The sequence below is a fragment of the Styela clava genome, chromosome 13 (assembly GCF_964204865.1).
Source record: "Styela clava chromosome 13, kaStyClav1.hap1.2, whole genome shotgun sequence".
Classification (NCBI taxonomy): Eukaryota; Metazoa; Chordata; class Ascidiacea; order Stolidobranchia; family Styelidae; genus Styela; species Styela clava.
Genome location: NC_135262.1, coordinates 4,072,622 through 4,096,547, shown reverse-complemented (window position 1 = coordinate 4,096,547; position 23,926 = coordinate 4,072,622). Strand labels below are relative to the sequence as shown.

The window sequence follows — 23,926 nt, the reverse complement described above, 5'->3', positions numbered from 1 at the left end:
CATTTTCGTTCATTGTTGAGAGATATCATGCGTGAAATATCACTCACGTAAATACGAAAATTACCATAGTAACACCGAGAGAAAATTTGATTTCCGTGCTTGTTCGCCTTGCTTTACTTTTTTGGTGTTGCCTTCCAAGTTTTCCCGTCTGGTTGCATTTCGAACGGCAAATCTTCATAATGGTAAGTGTCATATAAGTTTTAGTGTTATATAACTTTATTTCAAAATCTTGGTTATGAATAACCGACTATTTTCAACTCTGGAGCTTAGGAAGCCATTGATTTGGCGGCTCTAGCACCGGGACAATGGGGGAGTTTTTTAATTATCCCTGTTTTAATCTTATCATTTCTTAGAAATTCTACTTTTTTTGTCTAAATGACTAGGGTTGGAATTTGTTTAAAATAATAAATCTGTAAATACTCCCCAGATAAAAATACTACTTGATGCCTCTTTTTTCGGGATCTTCGGCGTGGCGGTGTGGCTCATCGTGCTAATCGTTAGGAATACGCTCGCCACCGCACCTCTAATTACTCTGCGAATCCCAGGCGGGGGGAGGGCTATGTGCGAGAGGATTGCTGGACTCTCGCCGCTGTAGGGTGGTTCACGTAACCGCTGGTCTGTTACGACTTCCTCCACCATCAAGTCCATGCTTCCGAAAACAAATAACTAACTAATCCCATACCCGACATGGAATGGTAATCGGACGAGAGGCCGTGGTTTGCCATATGGTTAAGCTGTATTATCGGCTTTCCTCTCCCCCGGGATAAATATGTAAATCCTATCCTATCTTATTCTGTCTCATTGAAGTCAAAGATGAAGCCACATTCTTGATTTTTCATAGTGTGATGGTCCAACCCAAAATTTCTGGAGTAAGGAGTTTGAAATGAAAAGTAAATTAAATTACTAGAATTAAAAATCAAGCAATCTCTACCCATAAAATCATTGAATAAAGCCTAGTATTAAATTTATGTACTGTAGTTGGCTATTTTCTAATTGTTTCATGCTTTTGCAGCCTCCCAAAAAAGGGAAGAAGGGAAAAAAGGGCAAAAAATCTGCGAAAAAGCCCAAAACCCCGACCGTCGTAGATGGAATGTCAACTGAAGAAATGTCAAAGGAGCAGGTATGTTCTATAAAGTAATGTTTAAACCAGTTTCAAATCTAAATTTTGAAACATAGTTGTATCGCTATGAACTAGGGGTGTGCAAACTTTAAAGAGGAGTGCCAGATATTATTAATACCCCAGTATAACCGGGGGTCGCACCTTTATTTAACATAGGCTTTCTAGTAGTTTTGGTAATTGATCTTATGACATGTGTTGTTTGCTTCTCATGAGCTAGCTGTTAGGGTATTATAACCTCATAGGCATAGATCAGCCGTTCCCAAAAGGTGCAGCGAGTGGCTAAATTCGCCGCGAAAATTAACGGAATTGTGTTAAACATTACTAAAATATGTTTGCATTTTTTAAATGTTCTATAAATGTCCTATTGTTTCTTATTTTAAATGCTGTGTGTATCAATCAATGAATTCATTTTACCCTTCTATGTCGCTTACTTTCTGTTACGTATTTGCCTCAAATGTCACGTAACACTTCAACAACAAGACGTGGCTGACCAGTCATCAGAATGTGCGAAATTACGATGGCGATATCAAAATAAATGGTTCCTTAATTTCCAAGCCCATTGGCTTCTTAAACTTGGGTGGGTGCATTTGCAAAGCTTTGTTTTGAGTGACTGTATGAGACATGAATCACTTAAAACTAATCGGTTAGGCAGTAATTGAAAGTTATACACAAGCAGATGCTATATACTAATCCATGATACTGAACTACCCGTATATATTTGCTGAATGTTCTTTCCCATTGTTTAAATTTTATACTTCTCAATAGTTTTTTTATTTTTTATTTATTAATAAAAACATCACTTTTTATCCACACGATCCACTTCTCAATAGTTGGAGGAGCACATTGGTCGACTTCGTGAAGAATTGGAAAGAGAGAGAGAGGAAAGGAATTATTTTCAACTTGAGAGAGATAAGGTTTGTTTTGATTGTTATTGCGCAATAATTACTAATTATGAGTCAATAACAATGGATTTCCTTGTGTTAAATCTTTATTTTAAAAGAAAATGTGAAAAATTAAAATTAAAAGTGAAATCACTTAGATGTAAATGAGACTCAATTTGGACCAAATTCATGGGCGACCTCTGAAATACAAAAGATATTGTGATAGATATCATAAAATTTTCTTGACTTCATTTTTTAGACGATTGAATTTTTTGATAAATGGTGACTCGTGACTCCACAACACTGGTAATTAATGTTGCAAATTTTTCTTCTTAAAAACAAAGTATATAATAAAGTAAGGGTTATAATAATTAATCAAATTTTTCAAAAATTTTCTTTCAGGTCAACACATTCTGGGAAATCACAAAGCGACAATTGGAAGAGAAGAAAGCTGAATTGAGAAATAAAGATCGAGAAATGGAAGATTCAGAAGAAAGACATCAAATTGAAATTAAAGTTTGTCTCATTTGTATATACTGGGATATAATTCTATATTCATCATTATAAAGGACGACCTATCTATATGGTGAACCAGTCCTTCATCTATTTGTATGTCTGCCTGTTGTATTTTTTGCCGTAATATGCCATGCAAAATTGAGCCACTTGTGAAAATAGTCGAATTGAGAGTAAATGTAAAGTTTGTTTTTAACCTACATAATCAGCATAACAGACAAAAAATAGTTACAAAAAAATATACAAACTGGTTACAAAATCAGAAGAGCAAACAAAACCTTAGGCAAGGTGAAAACAGGTTTAAAACGAAATTCAAATAAAAAGATGTTGTCATAAAGTTATAATATTAAGTCCTACACACATATGACCACAGAGATATAAGGAATTTAGAGATGATGGGCTCTGCATATTTTATTGAAATCATAAAACGGTTGAACATTAATAAAATAAGTTTTAGGGATTCCTGATATGGCAAATATTATTGTCATAAAAGTCTATAAAATTCTAAATTAGTTTTTATTCATGCATTTGTCATTGTCGTGTGGGCTTTGCTCCAAATTTTAATACCAGACTAATCCATCTATGTTGTCTTATTTGATCTTGTGTATCCCAGGTATACAAGCAAAAAGTCAAACATCTTCTGTACGAGCATCAGAACAACATTTCAGAATTGAAAGCAGAGAGTTCGGTGGCTTTGAAGTTATCGCAGGAAGATCACAGGTTACAGGAGACAGACCTCAGAAAAGATAAAAGGTCATTGAAGGTCAATTTGAAAGAACAGGAATTATCTCATGAGGAATCTGTGAAGAATCTTGTGAAGGTATGAGACTAACTTTTCATTATTTTGTTCAATGAAAACTATTCATTTTACATGGTAATTTTAAATATATTTTGATTGTGGACTTTTCTCAGATTCATTACAAGCTCAATTTTAATTACTTATTGACAAATTTGAATATATGAAAGGTAAATTACCTAGAAATACCTAACACAAGTAATAATACCGCACTAGCAAAGGACAGTAATTTGGTGGGGGGTTGGCAATATTATTCCCTGTGTAGGTACAGATCTAAGCTATATTGATTTTGCCATCAAAAATAGGTCTTTTGTCAAATAGCTGTAAATTTTGAGTTGCTTTTTAAAAACATTGCTGTGCAACATTTTTTACCCAACATTTTTCACTTCCCTATGCATCATTATTTTTATACTATTTTCATGATATCAGTTATGTTTTTGACCTTTGATGTGTAACGATATGTCAATTAATAGGAGTTTGCAATGTGTTGCAACTGTAGGATTGTGGGTACTAGGTACCTGGGTAGTCTGTTTTAATTTAATTTTCTAAGCCGATCTCCTCTAGTATTGTTATGAATGTTATATATTTTCATAGTATCCAAATATCTCAATTTCTTTTCCCGTCCTCAACCTAGAAACAAGACGAACACATCACTCAGTTGAGAGAAGATTTCGAAAGACAAGCAAGAGGTATGCGGTGTCAACTTTTGGCTTGATACTGTGTTTCCCCGAAAATAAGACCTAACCCGGTCTTTTTTAAATGGAAACATGTTATTTATAAGTAAATTGACACCAGTTTTCCAATTTTGTATACCGAATTTCTCGTTTTGTAGCCCGGGCCCAGTTTGAGAACCATGGTGTTACGTAATCAATGCTATCTGTTCTGTAGGCCTACTTGGACGCCCAAGGTGTTAGTGTTATCTACCGGCGCTTAAAATTCAACAGCGTTGTGACAAAAGCGCTTCTTATTTCCTATTGTTCTCTACCACTGAAAAAAACATCACCCAAAAATAAGCCCTAGTGTCAATTTTCGAAAGAAAATCGAAATATGACTTATTTTTAGGAAACATGGTAGTTGCCGCATTGTACCATTAAATTAGAAACACACAAACCATAATTTTACATTGTGACAATACACAGGTGAAAAAGCTTTTTTTTCCGTAATTATAAGTAAATAGTGCTGGAAAAATAGCTATTCAATTGAAACAATGGTCTTCTTTCTTTACAAATTCAGAAATTGAATCAAAATATGAGCGCAAGATGCGTGTACTTCGGGACGAACTTGAACTTCGACGAAAGACAGAAATTCATGAAATTGAAGAGCGAAAGAATGGCCAGATAAATGCACTCATGCGAAACCACGAGAAAGCATTCTCCGATATCAAAAATTATTACAACGACATCACACTCAACAATCTGGCTCTCATCAATTCATTAAAGGTAAGAAGCTTTGGTTATGATTCCTAGAAATGTCAATTCAAGCGATTTAACCCCAAAATGCAAGACTTGAAACTGCTTTTAGAAAATGAGGAGAACGGATTTTGAAACTCCTGAAATTTTTATTAAAATACTTCTGTGTATATTGAGGGATAACGAATCATAATTATAGTCGAATACATTCAAAATTTGGATACTCCAGTATTGTGTGTGTACCAGCTTAGGATTAGGCCATAATTTTATTTCGATTTATCATATTTTAGTTTTATTACGAGTTCGGGACTATCTGTGTTAGCCAAGTGAATACACCTATTGCTAATCATTGCCTGATGTTGGTCATCCGACCTACCACCGGTTGCCATTATTGAGAACCCGAATTAATGTTTGAAACCCTTTGGTTGAAAACTTGAGAATTTTGGTATTAACGTTAATATCATTGAAAACTTCACAAATTATGTTTGGAGACTTGAAATCGTTTGAATTTTGAAGCACGTTTGAAAACTTTTATGTCGCGTCTTTTGATAGCCCGGAATCTATATCGACGAGACACAATGAAAACGTATCGAACGCGCCACTCTCAGCCCCTTTGTCCACAAACAAGACACGTGCATAAATCACTTCTTTATATTCTTGGCAAAGAACAGCACGATGCACTGCATACAGTGGCAAAATATACGACAAACGTACGTTTACAACGTAACACCCTGCCCATAAGCTTCAGTCCCTTTACACAACTCGATGTGAAGTAGGTGAACAAAATTAATTACCTCCATACTGGTACACACACCTCTGGAGCGCTCGAAATTGTATAATAAATCCCTCAAATATCTAATTTTCCTGTTTCCAATTCCAGGAGCAAATTGAAGAAATGAAAAAGAAAGAAGAAAGACTGGAGAAAGAAATGGCAGAAATACAACTCCAGAACAAACGTTTGACTGAGCCTTTACAAAAAGCTCGTGAAGAAGTCGATGATCTGAGAAAACAACTTGCTAATTATAAGAAGGATAAAGCTTCATTGGCAGTAAGTATTAGGAGAGGCTCTGGGTCAATATGACTCATACTCAGCTAACTGCCTGTAAGAATCAGCTCAGTGATTGACAGGACTCTAATAACTCATGAAATGCCTCAACAATGTTCTAGGGAACAAGTCATCGGCTTGTTTTGAGCAGGACATGAGCGGCACGGACACAATATGGCGCATCATGCTAAGCATTAGGAATACCACTGTACCTCTGATTACTTTGCGTGGGTTCGCAGGTTCTAATATTCCCATGTGGGGATAATTATATATGAGAGGATAGCTGGGCCTATCGCCTCTGCAGGGTGGTTCAGATAACTTCTGGTCGGTTACGGTTTCTTCCACCATCAAGTTCATTCATCTGAAAAAAAATAACTAGACAACTAATCCAATACCCGACAGGGACTGGTCACCGAACTCGACGCTGTGGTTCGCCATATGATTTATTCTCTTTCCTCAGGATAAATATCTAAATGTCCATTGCTTGCATGCGGATCCACCTAGAAACATATATAAGTATAGTATAATTAGTTGTTCCTAAAAATATTAAATTGGCAGTAAGTTATCGCTTTTTGCTGATTTATGATTGTCGTCTGATGATTGGCATATCTTGCTAAGTGATTGGCATATCTTGCTAAGTTTCCTATAAGCTTCAATCTTTTATGAATTCTGTATAATATTCTTCATTCGGTCCATCAAATTGTTTATTTTTTACAGAGTGCTAAAGCCAGACTCCGTTTGATGGAGAAAGAAATGAAATCTCTACAATGGGAACATGAAGTTCTGGAGCAAAGATTTGAGAAGGTAGAATTTTATTGCAGCCACAACCACAAGGAGGCGCTATGGGGCTGTCTATCAGTTGCAAACTTATTGTATGTCAAAGGTTGCTGTGGTGATTTAGCGTGTACCGATATATGCTTAGACGCTTCGATTCCGACTAAGTATCTCTTTGTTATTGCTATTGGTGTAATGCTTCAATTATTAACTTTACAATGAAATGTGTTATCCATTAAAGATCTTCCAGCATTAATTTTCGAAAAAAAAAACTACCCATGTCACTTGTGGATATTACATGAACCATAACATTGTAGAAGGCAAAAAGCCAATGTTTTCAGTCATCCAACTTGTATAATGTTTTCAGTCATTCAACTTGTATGTCCCATTCGTTTGTTAATTTCCTGAATAATAATGACTGTGTTATTGATGCCTATATATCCTGTCTACCATCAGCTACTCTGCCATTACAGAAAGCTTAAGAAGCTGACCAATATTTTTCACAAATAATCACTCCCATCACTTGAGTCTGGTTCTCACAGATCGAGAAGATTTCTCACGTAGTATCCCTCGCATGATTTAAACTCGCATCTGCAAGATTTGAATATCCCAATTCTTTCATATTTTTTCCAGTAGCTGCACAATTTCAGAAAGGAAATAAGCGATAATACCATGATAAACAAGATTTACCATTTATACCACTTCAATTGTATCACTTGTATCACCAACCAAGTGATGATGTTTCCAACTATCCTCACTTCGGACGATAGTAGTAGTATCAGCTCACTTTGATAGAAATTTAAAAAAAACAATTAGAAGGCCTCGAACCTCATTCTCTTATATTTTCACAGACTCAAGCAGAGAGAGATGAATTATACAACAAGTTTGTAAAAGCAATTCATGAAGTTCAGCAGAAGAGTGGTTTCAAGAATTTACTTCTAGAAAAGAAGTTATCAGCGCTCGCTGACACTTTGGAAAAGAAGGAAGCTCAATTGAACGAAGTGTTATCGGCTTCCAATCTCGATCCCACTGCTCTTACTGTGGTTACAAGAAAGTTAGAGGTAAGTGTTTTAACTTATATAATGATAGGTAGCCCCCTTCCAAAAAATCTCAACACTTGTGTGGCCATTAGTAGAGGTTACGAGAGACTAACTCCCAATCCTTCCTAAATGCCTTTACGCTAGTGATTGTTATGCTGCTTGTCTGAGGAAGTCTGACGAAATGTTACAGAAATGAATTTGTAGTTGCCTTACAGTGTTGATTAGTACTCGAAATGTAGGTCATATTGATAATTGTAAATCAGGGAGATCCTTCTGTGCCTAGCCTAGCAGCTTCCGAGGTATAAGTCGTTTTTGACAGATCCTTGTAAAAAACTTCGACCAGTGACTATGGTATATGTGAGTTGTTTCGGGTAATTTTACTTTGGACTTGATGCTCAATTATTTTCAATTGAAGTCCTAAAATGTTGGCAACTTTCACTGCAAGTTCCCCTGCAAAGCATTGCAATTCCACAGACTTCCTGATATTGGTAACGCACTTTGTCCAATCATGTATATGACGTCACTTCCACTCAAAGAATCATTGTGTTTTGATTAGAATTGTCAAGTCACGTTGTATGAGTGTTTTACAACTCACAACATTTGTTGTTATTGCAAAGTTGGAAAAGGAAAAGTGCAGCTGTTTCAATAGCATTTCAGAGTAATTTAACCACGTATTAGTTTGAAATCACTGATAAGGCGTTTTCTTTTTCCTGAGGATGTGAAAGGCTCATAAGTCTCCTTTACCACAAGGTAGTTTCTCATTCGGTTACAATCTGGTTGTTCCACATATATGGACTTGGCGGAAGTGACAATAATTTACTGACAGTTATTTCATTACTCCATGATAAAATAAGGGACCGAAAGTTGAAATTTGAATAATAATAATAATGATTTCTTGAATAATTGCCATTTTTATATTATTGAATTACGCATAACGTGATAAAACTTTTACTACAAATTAAATCAACAATATCCATCATATTGGTATATTATATTCTAACAATCGGAAACGTCCTATTGTAAAAAACTGATTATACCGCTGATCAAAGCGAGCGATTTATAATAAATCACCGGTAAAAGTACAATCACACTTTTTGGCCACTATTTTCTTTAAGCGTTATTGAAACCCAATATTATATAGACAGTCTGGGAATTTACATGCACTCTTGAAAAATTGACATCGGTGTACAGTAGGCTACGACATGCGCGGGATCAAAATATCAATAAGTAATAGTTGTCTATGTCGATCAGGACGGCTCGGATGCAACTGATAAATACGCGATGTCGGCGTTATACTGCTATGTCCCACAGCGTGTCCGGAAAATTCGCCGTATGAAATTTCGCCGCATAGTAAAATCGCAAGCGCATTTTGCTGTGAAACAAGTATTTGTGAGTAAAACAGTTAGGATATGCTCTTAAATAACAAATCTTTTTTAAATAATGCGATCTTTCCTATGTGGCGAGATTTTCTACTGCGAAATTTCCCGCGTCGAATTTTCCTAGAACCGTCCCAGGGCCCTTTCATCTATTTATTGCCACTTAAACGTATGTCCGTGGGCAGAACTATCGTATTACAGCGACATCTTCTCCTTTGGGCGCTGCTTATATAAAAATCGCCTGTTCTTTCAATTTGATATCCACCATCCCATTGAAACACATGTTATATAAGAACAATTTTGCGTTTTCTCGCGGATGACAACTTTTGCGTGGGCAGTACGAAACAATGGTAATTGTTTTGTAATAATTCCCGGAATTAAAAATAATACATTTTTGTCAGCGCTCTGCGTAACATAGCATTGTTCTGAATATAAAACGTTTGTATAATACATGTTCGGATCTTTTGTACAAAGCCCCGCCAACGCTCGCTTTGGGGCTAGGAATGCAGATTGCGCTTAAATTTCGAATTTTTAAATCCTTCTGACCCGAACCCTGACTGGATAATTACTATTTTTGGGGCTCCCGAAGTATGCGAACCAAGATGGCGGACATCGTAATGTAATATGTGTACTAGGTTAGGGTTAGGCCATAATTTTAGGTATAAATACTACGGGAGGCTCTTGGCTAGTCTTCGAACTGATAATAGGACTAAAATAAGGAAAATTGGAAAAAAATTATCGCCTAACCCTAACCTGTTACCCATGTTACGTTCCGATGTCCGCCATCTTGGTTCGCATACTTCGGGAGCACCCTATTTTTTTATTTTAAAACGAGGCGGCGCTTTTTTTTTTCAAATCCTACATTTTTTTCATCAGATGCGGGTCTTTCTATAAAAGATCTTACATGTTTCAATGAAATGTTTTTGCAAAGAAATAATTCCCGTTTCTTTTATTTGTGCGCAATAACTGGGGCTACAGGAGTGTGTGTGCCAGTACGAGGTTAACTTAACTAATTTTGTTCGCCTACTTACATCAAGTTGTGTAAAGCGACTGAAACTTATGGACAGGGAGTATATTCACTTGGCTAACACAGACAGTACCCCAACTCATAATGGGACTAAAATAAGGTAAATCGGAACAAAATTATGGCCCAACCCTAACCTGGTACACACACGTCACTACTGGAGTACCCGATTACCACGTTAGGGGGGACGAATGTGGCGTTTTTTCCTTGTTTTGACCTTGTTATTTAATACAAACAGACGAACTACGAATAATGTATCTTGCGTTACAATTCATAATTGTCTTGTTACACTGTATTATTTTGGCAGGCAATTAAACACACTTTTTCAAAGCTAATTCTATGTAATATTCTGTCTTCAATCAATTTCATTGTCAAGGACAGTGCTAAATTCTGTTTGTTACCGGAACCCTGTATTATTTTGTCATACAAAGCCCAATTCTAAATCCTACGGAATATTCCGCCACCAATTCATTTCCCTATTTTATTTTATCTCAGCGAGAAATGAATGCCCTCCATTTTTTTCTCTCGAATTCAATATGCCGCTGTTTTTCAATACGTTATTTCTCGGAAACGTTTAATCGTTTCGTCTCAATTTCCGCTGACAAGGGGACCGGAAAAATGTGGCTACTTCAACTATAGAGGATACTTATTAAAATCATAATCGACCAAACATAAATCTAGATGTGTGTTCTACATAAGTACGGCTCAAGATTGGCCACATTGCCTATTGAAACACAAATAGAAACGACTCCTCAAGCGAACTTTGGACCCGGCTTTTGCGCACGCTGGCAATAATGTGAGTGTGCGAGCTCGCGCTTGGCAACGTAGGTTACTCTCGGTCAATGACTGAATGTAACACGAGAAATAATTTTATCTCGGCGATTCGTAATGGAATATCCGTAACATGTAATTTATGAAATTGGTCTTCGCTTTTATATTTTAAGCAATTCGTATTTATGTACAAATAAGCGATTAATAAAGTAATATCGCATCGGATAACATAGAAATTGGTTTTCATATTTTGATTTGTTCTGCTAGCGTCATTTCAGGAGACGTGGCGCCCATGCTTGGGATTTGAAAACTAGAGATGACAAAATCGGACACAACATAATAATGTAGCTTTGCTATTCCAGGATGTTTTGTGTGAAGCCTTCGACACTAATGCAAAATGTGATATTCGATGAGAAAAAAAGTCCCCGCCCCGGTTTGAATTGAAAAAAGAAATAGTTATTATCCAGTTAGGGATGATTTCAAGATTTTAATATACATTGCAATCTGTATTCCTTACCCTAACCCCAAGGTTCCATTACATTTGAACTCGCGTACAATTGAACCCGTAATTTGGAACCACGACAATTGCACCTGCATGCTATTGCACCTATGTAAATATTTTTACGGATACTTAAACCCATACTAACCATAACCCTGGGATTTTAGCACCCTCATATAGATTGAACCCGCGGATGTATGGGTTCAAATGTACGGTCACCAACCCCAAACCTAAGTTGGCAATTATTATTTTTTTTGTGGAGTCTTTTTACAAAAGACCCCCCCCCCCTTTTTTTTTTATCCGCATCCTAGTCTCGTAAAGAGCCTTTGTTGACACAATTTGTTCGTCTCCCGCAGTGAATTTATCGGGATTTCGCGCCACCCCAGGGTTCCGCTAATACATGAGTTCCGCAAGTTTCCATTCAAAAAAGTTTATCTCGTTTCGCCAATATTAGGTTTTCTTCTATATATAATTATAGTTTGTACTAGTCGGATAATAAAACTATTGCACATGGGGTTTCTTGAAACTTGAAATGTTTTATTTTCACTCCACTAAAAAGGTTGATAACCGCTGTTCTACAGATGGTCGTTGATTTCGAAATTACCTTAAAAATTAATTCAACGTCTTACGTCGTATGAAACTGGGTTCCGTTACCGAAATAGAATTTACACTGTACACAACACGATATGCCAAGGTTACCTCCGTTTCAGTTCATTGGAATACAGTATGGGAAATTTAAAGAAGTGCTAGGATTGGGATTTTCCCTAGGAGAGACAGGTTTCGATGAAGCATCCTAATTATATGGCTAACCGCCGCCTCCTCGCGTTCGAGTCGGATATGGGAATGACGACCGAACCAGTCGTCTCGGCTCGAATATTGTTCATAGATTTTATAGAAATTGGATGGATTAAAATCTCTTGTCCGTTGATTTAAATCTTGTTTTCCGCGTCATTATTACTTTATTTACATTCCGCCCGTATAAAATCAGTTTTCCTGTATAACTTGATTTGGGTTTTATTTGCGTCTGTTGTCCGCCAGTCTAACATTGTATATGTGACGGATAAAGCGGTTTGTGTATATCATAATGTATTTTAAAATACCGTGTAATTTACGAGAGACAAGTATCAATTTTCAACTTGCATCTTGGGGGCATCTGGCTGCCACGTGTATTTGAAATTCCTTTTAAATTATTCATGATAAATCAGCTTTGTAGATAAAGTACCGGTAGATGGTCGCTTGAATATGAAATATTATCATTCTGCTTTTAGTCCTGGGGCATATTGAAACATTTGACAGAATGGTGAGGAAGAATTAAATAAGATTAAAAAATATCATTTTCTTTTTTTTCGCATTTTCTTTGCATACCGTCGCATTGTTGGTCTTTTCGCCGCTTTAGGTTGATTTGCGCAATTGTTAGTAGATTGCGGCAACACTGAAAATACCGTTTTCCTATCTCTCATTTGTCCTGTATGGTGACCATACATTTGAACCCATGTACATTTGAACCCATGCGTATATCCACGGGTTCAATCTATATTCGGGTGCTAAAACCCATGGGTTAGGGTTAGTATGGGTTTAACTATCCGTGAAACAAAAAAAATTCCATAGGTGCAATAGCATACAGGTGAAATTGTCATGGGTTCAAATGTACGTGGGTTCAAATGTAATGGAACCGTCCTGTATATTGACACATTCAGGTTCACGTCACCGCAGACCGGTTGCTGCTTATTTCACCATCAAGTCCATGCATCTGAAACAAATAACCGTTTAAACGCCATATGATTAAGCCGTCTTATATGTTTCCTCTCTCATTGATAAATATGAAAATCATATTCTACCAAGTGTGTCACGCCCATTTGCATTGCGTTTTAATCCTAGTTCGTGGCAGTTGAAGCGCTGACTGCAGTTTCCATATTCAAATTGTATGATTCATTTCTGCCAGAATTCGTACTAATGGGTTGCACATGACCAAATATTACTTTATTCTCACACATACACAAACTTGTATTTTGAGACTAAGTAATTCAAGAGTCCTATATATATATATATTTGTGTTAGTGTGCAGCAAGACTCTTGAATCACTTAGGATTGTTATCTCTACTCCTGCTACAGCATCCTTGCAATATATGCATACGGAACCGCCGGCACAAAAGCATAGAAGAAGGATAAATAGTTGGTCTGCGCCACTGTTAAAAATTTTCGTGGCTTTAACAAGGAAATGGCAGTTAAAAATACATTTCACTTCCCTGTTTTTGTGACGACTTAAAATATACTGGAAATTTCTAAATGACGATGGAATTTCACTGTACGTCATCTCCTTTTTTCTATTGGGAACTTACCGGGAATTCCTGCAATTTGGGCTGTGAAAACGGGATTGTCCTGTAGTTTTTGCAAGGCAAATTGAATAATTTTAAGCGGAAAATATCGTAAAAATTGCTGCCATGGAATTCCATGTAAAATTTTTTAATAGTATGGCAGAAACCAAATCATTAGCGAAACTTGTATCGTTTGAATTTTTCATCATATAAGGAAGTAACTTACAAACACTTCAGAGTGTGTCGCAACTGTATAATTGAGGTCGTTTCTATCAAACTCAATAACTATACAATAGCATATCCTGCATTCCCTACTGACATAAATAGTTGCCATTGTTAATTCCCAGGCCTCTTTGAATATTCATGCATAACTTAATGCACTCAGTGCCAAGGTCACTTAACATTAGTTCACCGACGGTGTTACTTTGATACAACGACCGTTAGTAACCTAAACAATCGACCTCTCGTCGGCGGTTTTGCCTCGTTGAAAATAATATTTCGTCAAAGACCTCCGAGTAGGTGTATTGCTATTGCTCTTTCACGGCCAAATATAAAGTATGATGTGTTTTCCTCTGGGGTTTGAAAAATCGATATACAGGGCTTTTACTTTGTCAATAATTTCCGTCTGAGCGATTTTGGAAAATTTAAGTACACCTACATCAATAAGTGAAGCGAAAATTTGCAAGTTATACATAATCGAAATATAAAGTGTCCATAATTTCTTAAACTTTTATAAAATTACGAACGGAATTTATCAATATTGTTTTGGCCCTCACAGATGTATTGAATGAAGGAAAAATACTTAAACGATTACTGATTAAAAAACAACAAACCTGGTTAAGATATATTGAGAACTGACTTGATAACAAAAGTGAAATTGTAAATAGACTTCATGGACACCGTGTATATTTATTTACCTCTGGTTGAAGATAAAAATATATGTTATATTGTATTTGTATCCGAAAGTAATGTTGTCGAGCAAATTCAATACCTTTTGATTTGGATTTCTTCCAGTCAAAACTGGGTACTCCCGAAGTATGTGTACCAGGTTAGGGTTAGGCCATAATTTTATTCCAATTTTCCTTATTTTAGTTTTATCACGAGTTCGGGGACTGTCTGTGTTAGCAAAGTGAATACCCCCCTGTTCATAGGTTTCAGTCCTTTTACACAACTTGATGTAAAATGAGCGAACAAAATTAGTTATCTCCATATTGGAACACATACTTCTGGAGCGCCCAAAACTGTTGATGTTAGGTCTTTTGAAGGTCATTGTTTACCGTTTTACGGAAGTCACCTATAGATAAGCGGAATCGATCAATAATTTTAATTCCCACTGGTATTATACCGATTTCTTTGCGAAAACAAATATAAGTATTACGAAAAATTGCCAAACATGGCCCTTGGATAAACAGAAAAAATGTTCCCCGGCCCATGTAAGGTAGATGATACATTTGCAATGACCTTGAATATCTGTTTGTGAGATAACAGTTTCGTTATATGTAAATTGTCATTTATTGGAATTAGACCGACCTGACCTCCTAAATTTACCGCAATTAATCCTCGATTAAATCTACGATACATTGACCTAAGTTGAAATTCTACGAAAGGTCTAACAGGATATGTTCTTCGTTTAGACTTGTTCGCGCATGGTCCTTGTCGCTTTATCATGGGGTAATATATTTTAGAATCGCCAAACGTCTAGGAATTTTAAATCGTTTGCGGTAACCCGGTGCCTGCGAAACGAGATAAAAATTGATAACAACCTTTGACTAAGGCTTGTGATAATTTTATTTAATTATTAGCTCTGTAATAATCTTAGTTTCAAAATCGGGATAGTCTGTAACTGCCGCGCTATTTTTGTAACCAAATCAAACACAACTGACAAGCTATTGTACAAGTACTCGTTCGCAAAAAAAAAATGTTTTCGAATATAAACCTTGTACATAAGCAGAATTCGTTGTAGTGTTCTATAAGTTGGGTGCAACCAATCTAAGCCAATTTGCAGTTTTGTTACGTCGACAATTTTTGAGAAATGTGCATATTTATATCGTGCAGTGGTCGCAAAGAGGAAACATTTTTCACGAAAACAAAACAACAATTTAGCAAACGTTCATTATGTGTCCGATTAACGGACGCTGAATTTTTATAGCGCCAGTTCCATGGTCTCAACTTCCTGTGTTTTTAACAAATGTTTTATATTCGAGAGAATTGTAAAGACGAGAGATAATATTGTTTTGTCATCGATCGGGTTTATATCATCGAAATTGCCACGCAGTTTGTTGGGGCCGGCTTAGCCTAATGGTTACTTCGATTACTGAAAGCAAACAATGATCTCTGACGTGGGGTTCGAAACTCACTCATCATACCATGGGCGCCGTCCGGCGCTTTTGTTGTATATTCGGTAGACCACATCGGCAAATTATAATTGTTGATCAGGCTTCCGGCCAGCCTGATAATGGTAACTGGTTGTTGTGACTGAGCATAATTTATTTAAGGTGGAAGGGTTTTGGGGAGAGGGGGGCATGGGCGTATAATGATTTTTCTGTTGCGCAAAGTATTTGATTCATACCTGATATGAGCATTCAATATGTCATCCCTAGGTGTATATATTCTGATTGCCCGTGGCGCGTGGTGACTTTGAAACAATCTTTCTAGAACTATTGCGAAACGTTGACGAACGCGAATCTTATTACTTGTATATCTAATAGTAATAACACGAGAACAAAGCGCCTTTGTGTAGTCTGACAATGATTAACAAAGGATGAATGATTCAGGCTTTATATTTAAACTTAGCCCTCGACAAACTGGCGCTGGCATAGCTCAGTGGTTACTTCGATCACTGGAAATCAAACAACCTGAATGTTGCTTCATATGGGTTCGAATCCCATCCACAACACCACGGGCGCAGCCCGGCGCCTTTTCCATTAGGCCGCTCAAAAAACATTACTATCTGTAAAAGAAATAAAGCGCGCTTCGTTAATAAAATACGCCATTGTTAGCGTGGAACAGTGCGGTTTTTCTGTATGAAAGAAAATATAGATATTATACAGCGTAATATATCAATATGGAGATGGGATTTTTGAATGAATAGTACTTTTATTTTACAATAATATGGAAATGCATTCATATACGTATAATACGACGTTTACACGTTTTTCATGACAAACAAGACATCAACTATATGTACTGATATCAAGATATCGTATCGGAATCTTGCTTTGTTGACCATTAACATCGTATCATATACGTAGCAGTTGTGGGCTGAAGAGCCATGCCCCGAATTTCGTCGTTTTTCCCAATACAATTGCTGTGGGGAATAAATTATTGGATCAAATCGTCGTATTACGTCATTACACAAATAAAAATTTGATCGCTTTAACCAATTTTTAAAGTTGTTGGCATGAGATGTTGGGCCCGACAGTTTTGACTTAACCCGCCATGTTTATATAGTAAAGTCAAATGCTTTAACCATTTATCCATCGCGCCTATACTTAAGCAAAATTGGGTTTTTCGCCATAAAAAGATTTACCGCTTAATACTAAGATGGCAGATGTCAACGAAGACAGCAGCCTTTTCGATTTGTAAATAATAAATTATTAAATGAATTATACGGAAAATATGACCAAATATACAAAAGTAATGTGGAATATTTAAATCTTTAAAATGGACTATTTTCAAAGTAACCATCATTTTGCTGCAAAACGAAAAATTTCAGAAAAAAAGAGGTATTCGTAACATCCGAATACTTGAAATATATTCCAATAAAATTATTTTCAAATTTCAATATCATTACCGGATACCTATATTATTGAATATTTCTTATGCTTCTTGGCCAGGTATTGTTTAGATCAGAATAAAATGACAAGAGAGAGAATTCTTTTAAAGAAATTCCATTGACAAAACAATTGGGATTCAATAGCCCGAGCAAAGGCTTGTTTAAGCGGCTCTGGCTTAGCCAAGTGTTACGATTGCAAATCGTCCATTGTGGGATCATTTTACTGACAAAATATCGAGGGCATTAATTTTCCGATGAATTTTTTTACATTTGCACTTAAGTGAGAAGTGAGCCAATAAGAAGCTTTAATGGTGTTGCCAGGTTTTAACCATCGGGAGGTTAACATCAAATAATAAGATATTAGCTTTATCCGCCTTAGATTATTTATCTCCCAAATTAATATAAATACACCTTTACGTGAGCAAATATCATAAAAGCTAATAAAAACTTTATTCGCATATAACAAGCGCCAGTCATGGGATTTCCATAAATATTTGACGTGGCATTATTAAACGTTACTAGCGGTTATGATCGATTGTAACCCCATATGATTGTAAAATATGAAAACACTTCCTGTTCCGGTAAACGAGGTCATGCTATTACTCCAATTCGTCATTTCTATATCCGTTGTCTATTGGAATGTTTTTCGCAATATTCCGGGTTTTTTGAAAATTTGAATTGTTTAGTTGTTTGTGGCGAAACAATGCTCACGAGTTGTAAAATTTGAGCATTGTGATTGGCTAAAAACAATGACGTGTAGTGGACTTTGTCACGTAACAAACAACAACTTATTGAGATTTTGCCTGTTCAGGTATACAAACAAGTTACTTACTCCACTCAGTGACTGGTGGAGCCGGTGGTCATACTCACTCACTATTTATTATTTATTAATGAATACACCAATTAGCAAATATTTTGAAGCAATATATAAAGGTTATTATGATTTATGTCTCCATCTAACCCCCGCATGTAAATCACATTGTCGTAAATATTTGTTTATGCCAGGAGTGGGCAATTACTATTCCTACTATGAATAAAAAACAGTTTGTTTTCAACAGCTAGGCTAACGTTTATATGTTAATAAAAAGCACAAAGTAACACTCGGGGTCATTATGACGTGATTTTCATCGATATTTCCAACATAAATTTATATCCATAAAAACTATAGTCGTAATTATGCAGACACAAGTGGGCAGGATGAAATACTTCGGTGGACCGTATTCGGCCCGCGGGCCGTAAATTGCCCATCTCTGGTTTATACCGTACCGTGTCTGTGTTGTATTGTGTCTGGTGGTGATCAGTGTTTTACGGCCCCGAATTAAGTTTACTCCTGTGATCTACTTTTTAATATTATCTACCACAAAAAGAGTCAAAATTCATTTTTGGGCGGGGGGGGGAATTATTTTCTTTATTTTTTTATTAAAAAAAATCGTAATCTCATGAAGTAAAATTTATTTTTATACCAGTGATCTTTTGACAAAGTTAAAATTAAATAAAAAATCATTATTTTTCCAAATAATCTCAAAACGAGGTACCCAATTCAAAGTGAAAGAAGTACTGATATATATAAGGGTTACATGCGACCGTTGCAACTCTAAGAACTTATCTTCTAAAATTTAAAAAATTATAATGAATATAGTATGGATGAATATTTAAATATGATAGCAAGTCGCAATTCCCGCGCGTCGATCTTTGATCAGTTAATCGGGTTTAAATGTCACCTAGGTGTATTCATACGTCATGATTCATTTTGTCATTGTCGAATCAATTTTAATTTTCTTCAGATTAATTAATTTTCATACAAAGTAACCCTAGCAATCCCCGTTACATACAATATGTCTCTGATATTGAATGTTGAACACGTTTTTTGAGGTTAATGGTAATATTTTAAGTAACCTCTGCAATCCTCGTTGAATTCTGATTTAAATTAAATGTTTAAATTCAAATTTTCAACTATTTTTTAATTTTCAATTTTTTCATACTCTGTCTAATTAAGGTTATAATTCTTGGTTATTCATGCAGATCTGTACTTTACTTTGTCTCTTTTATTTAATGTTGACCACGATTTTTGAGGTTAATGGTAATCTTATATTTAAATTGTTGCAGAAATAACCTGCTTGAGATAGTATGTAAATATTCTGCCATTAGTGAAATTTTGATTTATGTTCATTGTCGTGCAAGTGGTCTCCCGCAACTCTTCTATTGTTTTTTACTACTTTCAGTCGATAATTTGGGACTTAGATTTGACCAATCTCGAATAAATCGACTCGTTAGTGTGATTATTTGGCGTTTTCTCACGTATTTGTACGTTGTCATAAATTTTAAATTTCAGAATATTGTTGGAGTTATTCCACTCTTTTGGTTCATTTCATCGATTCTTAAAATTGTAACTAGCGAATTAGATAACTAAAACGTCCAGATTTCATTCTATATTTATTTAAAAGCAGTGATAAATACATTTCAATAGGGGTTTTGTTAATGGACGATTACATTTTTTGTTTCGAGAGATTAGCATGTTACCTATTGTGACGAGATGATTTGTTGTTAAAATGTAATTATATAATTTGAAAACTAATTTTCAGTTTTGCATGTAATTTTGTTCACACCCCTTTCATTTCGTATCACATACTCCAAATCTATCACAAGAACTTGCTTTACCTCATTTCTAATTAGTTCCTGCACCATCTACGTGAAACTATAAAGGTCATAAATGGCGCATTGTTACGTCACATACCAATAAAAATTATTGCTGTCATGTGATCAAAGCTATCTAGTCTGGTCTTATCGCTTCTATATGGCAAATAAATGTCAAATTAATTAAAGTACAAATTTGTATCATACTCCAGATCCGAGAAACCCTGTGCAATTAAACGAAAGCAAAAAGTAATAAATTCATGAAGCAGACATACAATATTTTAACTGCAATTGACGAGTGGCAACGAAAGACTAAGCTATAGTCGTTTATGAAAAATATATACATACATTCGCTCTGTCCAAGGCTCTGGACAATTCAATACCAATAATATTGCGTCATCTATTCTTGTTGACCAGACAGTATTTGGACAAATATAGAGTTTCAACAGCTAAGGTATTCGGTACAGAAATCTCGATATCGTTGCGATTCGATATCTTTATTGTTGATCTGTTTTATCGGCTATGGCTTAGCGAAGTGAATTCTTAAAAAATTATTTGTTCAAACCTTTGGACATTTCTGTATTAAAATTGCACAAGTCAAAGCAACAAAACAAAACAAGCGGTTATGAACATCAAGAGGCCCTTCATTTATTACCCATATTCTTAAATCCGAAATAAAATCGACAGTCGGCATTAACTTAATAATTTACATACTATAATCTGAGTTTGAAATTTTTTGTAATTTTGCATTCAAAGTCTGAAAAACGTAGACGCGATAAATGTCGCAACATTGCATCAATCTCTTTAAGGGGTATATGAGGTAATAATTGCACATATTAAAAACCAGCATGTGATGTGTACAATACACGTGGATTACTGTAATATTTGTCGCTTTAATTACTGTTAAAAAGTAAGTAAGTTTAAGCTGTATATTACTGTTATTAGATTAAGTAACGGGTGCCGAGCTGGACACGAATGTATATGCTTTTCGTGTAAATTAACTCGTGAATTGTTATCATTCAACTGTTTCAGTTTTGTCGTTATGTTTGCTAATCGTTGAAAACAAAGGTGCCAACCTGTACCTATGCTATAGTTTACTCGATTAGGTTACATGAGGTTGGAGTGATTTCAAGATTGGGTTATTCGGGGTTGTTTCAACTCCAACATTCATTAAAAAATGAAGGTACCAGCCGTTTGCCAGCAATGATCATTTGTCCTTGATTGCGGTGTGAAATGAACTGAGGTTAATTCAAGGTTGTTACGCCTTATTTCTTTGTTCGACCTTTGAACTTAAAATGACTTTTGACCTTTTATAAGTCATTAAAAAGACTGTTAATACCTCCAAAGTAATGCTATTGTACCTATCTAGAATTCTTCCATCGGTAAAAATAGAAAGTAAATTGACTGGAAAATGCGAATAAAAATTATTATGTATTTGAAGCACTTCGTCAGTCGCTCCAATCAAAATCTCGTGGTCTCAACTCTCTCTTGGTCTATTTTAATCCCATTCCATAGCAATTATGCCTGTTTCATCCCATGGGATTCCCATTGGAATACAATTCAATAAAAATTGTTACGTTTAGGTTTAGCGTCTACTAAATAGGACTACATGTACGAAGAGACATGCAAAACAACAAAATTTACGGACTTCGTTAACTCTAACTATATTCATAACTATTATAAATGTGTCCATCAGCCTCTTCACGAAGTATACTGTTAATGCTGAGTGTTTTTTGCTCTTTATAGCTAAGAAGAGAGATATGCTCAAATATATGGATAAGAAGTTCATAACGAAATGTTATGAACCACCATTTTCCCGAAAATCATACGGTTTTCGTGTCCCACGTGTCCCATGGGAAATACAAATTTGTGCTGTCCCGTCCCAACCCATCCCATCCCCATGGACAATCCTGGTTGGTAATTACATATTGTGTGGGACTAGCCTTGATTTTATACGGACACCAACCACCGATATACCTACAGCATTCTGCAACCAGTCCCCATTTTTCAAAGTTGATCAGAGTGTGAATTAACTTCAGATGAGAATGAATTAAAGCACAGGCGTTGTCGTTCCTACTCGTGCACGGACAAATTTCTTTCTTTCTAACTTTTGCGAGCATTGACGGATTTGTTGCAGACATACAAGATGTATATATTGGATGAACATAACACAAAATATAGAGCAAATAATATACAATTTTTATATAAAAGATAGATAAAAGATATCTTTTTTTTTTCAGGACGTGTTGGATTCGAAGAACAGCGCTATCAAGGATCTTCAATACGAATTGGCAAGAGTATGCAAGGTATGACGTACTTTCGAATGTTCTTATTTACAACGTCGGCCGAATTCGAGTTTAACCTTGTGTATTGGTGACAAGAGGTTTTAATCCCCAGCAATGATTTTTATTTTCTTGCGTTTCCATTTGTCATTCTTGGAAATAGATCAACCGAAAGGCGAAAATCAAGCCTCTGTTCAAATATTTCATGATCTTTTCTGGTGCTCCCGTAGTATGTGCACCAAGATGGCGCACATCCTGAACATAGTATGTACCAGGTTAAGGTTGGGAATCAGGTTGTGCGCCATCTTGGTGCACATACTACGGTTGTGTCTCTTTTCTTAGGGCTTGTTGTCTGAATTGTCCTCGAACTGTTATATTTAATTAACTTATTTTCTTTTCAGGCTCACAACGACCTTCTTCGTACCTACGAATCGAAACTCATCTCATTCGGTGTTCCCATTGACGAACTTGGCTTCAAACCACTAGAGAGCACTATCGGGGGCCAAGAACTTGGCAAAGGACCTGCTGGACTTGTCGCTGCCCCAACGTAACACACTTATAAAATATCTCAGTCAATTTTTTTTAAAAACTCCACGTTTTTACGTCACTGACACTTTTTATTTGAATTTTGCAACATTGTTTACATGTAAGCATATAGATAAGGAATTTTTGCAAAACTAATATATTTTTATTGTGCTCTATAAAGTTTTGTAATATATGTGATAAAATACACTGTTTTTATGATATTATATGAGATGTAAGCCAAATTTTAGGGCAAATTTATGAATCAGTAAATTTGCATTTCACATGTAATCGTTCCAGGAATTTCGTTGAATATGTGGCATTTTCATCCCAGCATATCACTGTATTTATAATTCAATAGCCTATTTCATCTAGTATTTTTAGCGATATTGTCGAGAAAATTGTACTGAAATAAAAGGATTTTATAACTATGATTTGGTGTATTGCACACGTATATATGAAAATTTATTAAAGTGGTGACTTTGGGACCAAGCCTACTCTTCGAAATAAACACACCTACTCTTCGAAATAAACACACCCTACCCGTGGTGTAGTAGATAGTAGAAGTATTCGATTTGAACGCCTAACTGATTTCTATGTGTTCAAAAATACTATTGAACAGTCGATTAAAATAAGATTTTCAACCAGCTGGGGAATATCGTACAAGCTGTGGTCTTATCGTTGGTAAGAATTTTCAGTTTCGAACATTGGCTTCCACCCTACTTGTGTTGTAGGTAGTAGACAAGGTGATATAGGTCAGGGCTACCCAAACTTCCAAGCTCGCGGCCGCCTTTAAATTTTCACGTCCCCTGTTAATCGTTACGCAAGCGCGCCGATTCTCTGGTCTCAGGCATTCTCACGAAATCGTGAGATTTAAGATTTGCACTAGTTTTAAGAATTGTGTTCAGGAGTGCAATAGAAATAGTACTTCGTGTGAAATTGGTGCACGCTTTACGATCCCTAAAATTTGTTACGCGCCCACTACACGGTCGTTCCCCCCAGTTTGTGAATCACTGGTATAGGTTACGTTTGCCGTGTTCGGGTGCTAATGTTAATACAAATAAAACGACTCTGGGTTAGGAAAAAAGTTTGTCTCCCCGGAAATCAAATTTCGACAACAAGCATATTGACTATGCAAGCCTTTCGTAAT

The 23,926-nt window shown here is 35.9% G+C and overlaps 1 protein-coding gene across 1 annotated transcript; it reads left to right on the top strand.

Moving 5' to 3' along the window:
* The first annotated feature begins 25 nt into the window (after window positions 1-25).
* LOC120332365 (dynein regulatory complex subunit 4-like) lies at window positions 26-23,210 on the top strand. Its single transcript, XM_078119161.1, has 12 exons — window positions 26-182; window positions 1,013-1,120; window positions 1,951-2,034; window positions 2,404-2,517; window positions 3,128-3,334; window positions 3,945-3,999; window positions 4,544-4,749; window positions 5,600-5,767; window positions 6,482-6,568; window positions 7,390-7,599; window positions 22,213-22,278; window positions 22,656-23,210. Exons 1-12 carry the CDS (start codon window positions 180-182, stop codon window positions 22,803-22,805), a joined length of 1,458 nt encoding a protein of 485 aa, XP_077975287.1. The 5' UTR covers window positions 26-179; the 3' UTR covers window positions 22,806-23,210.
* Window positions 23,211-23,926: the final 716 nt, after the last annotated feature.

Bases quoted from the DNA above. Each gene is read 5' to 3' on its own strand.
- LOC120332365 (XM_078119161.1), top strand. The intron at 2,035-2,403 runs GTTTGTTTTGAT...ATTTTCTTTCAG, and splicing joins TTCAACTTGAGAGAGATAAG to GTCAACACATTCTGGGAAAT. The intron at 22,279-22,655 runs GTATGACGTACT...TTTTCTTTTCAG, and splicing joins AATTGGCAAGAGTATGCAAG to GCTCACAACGACCTTCTTCG.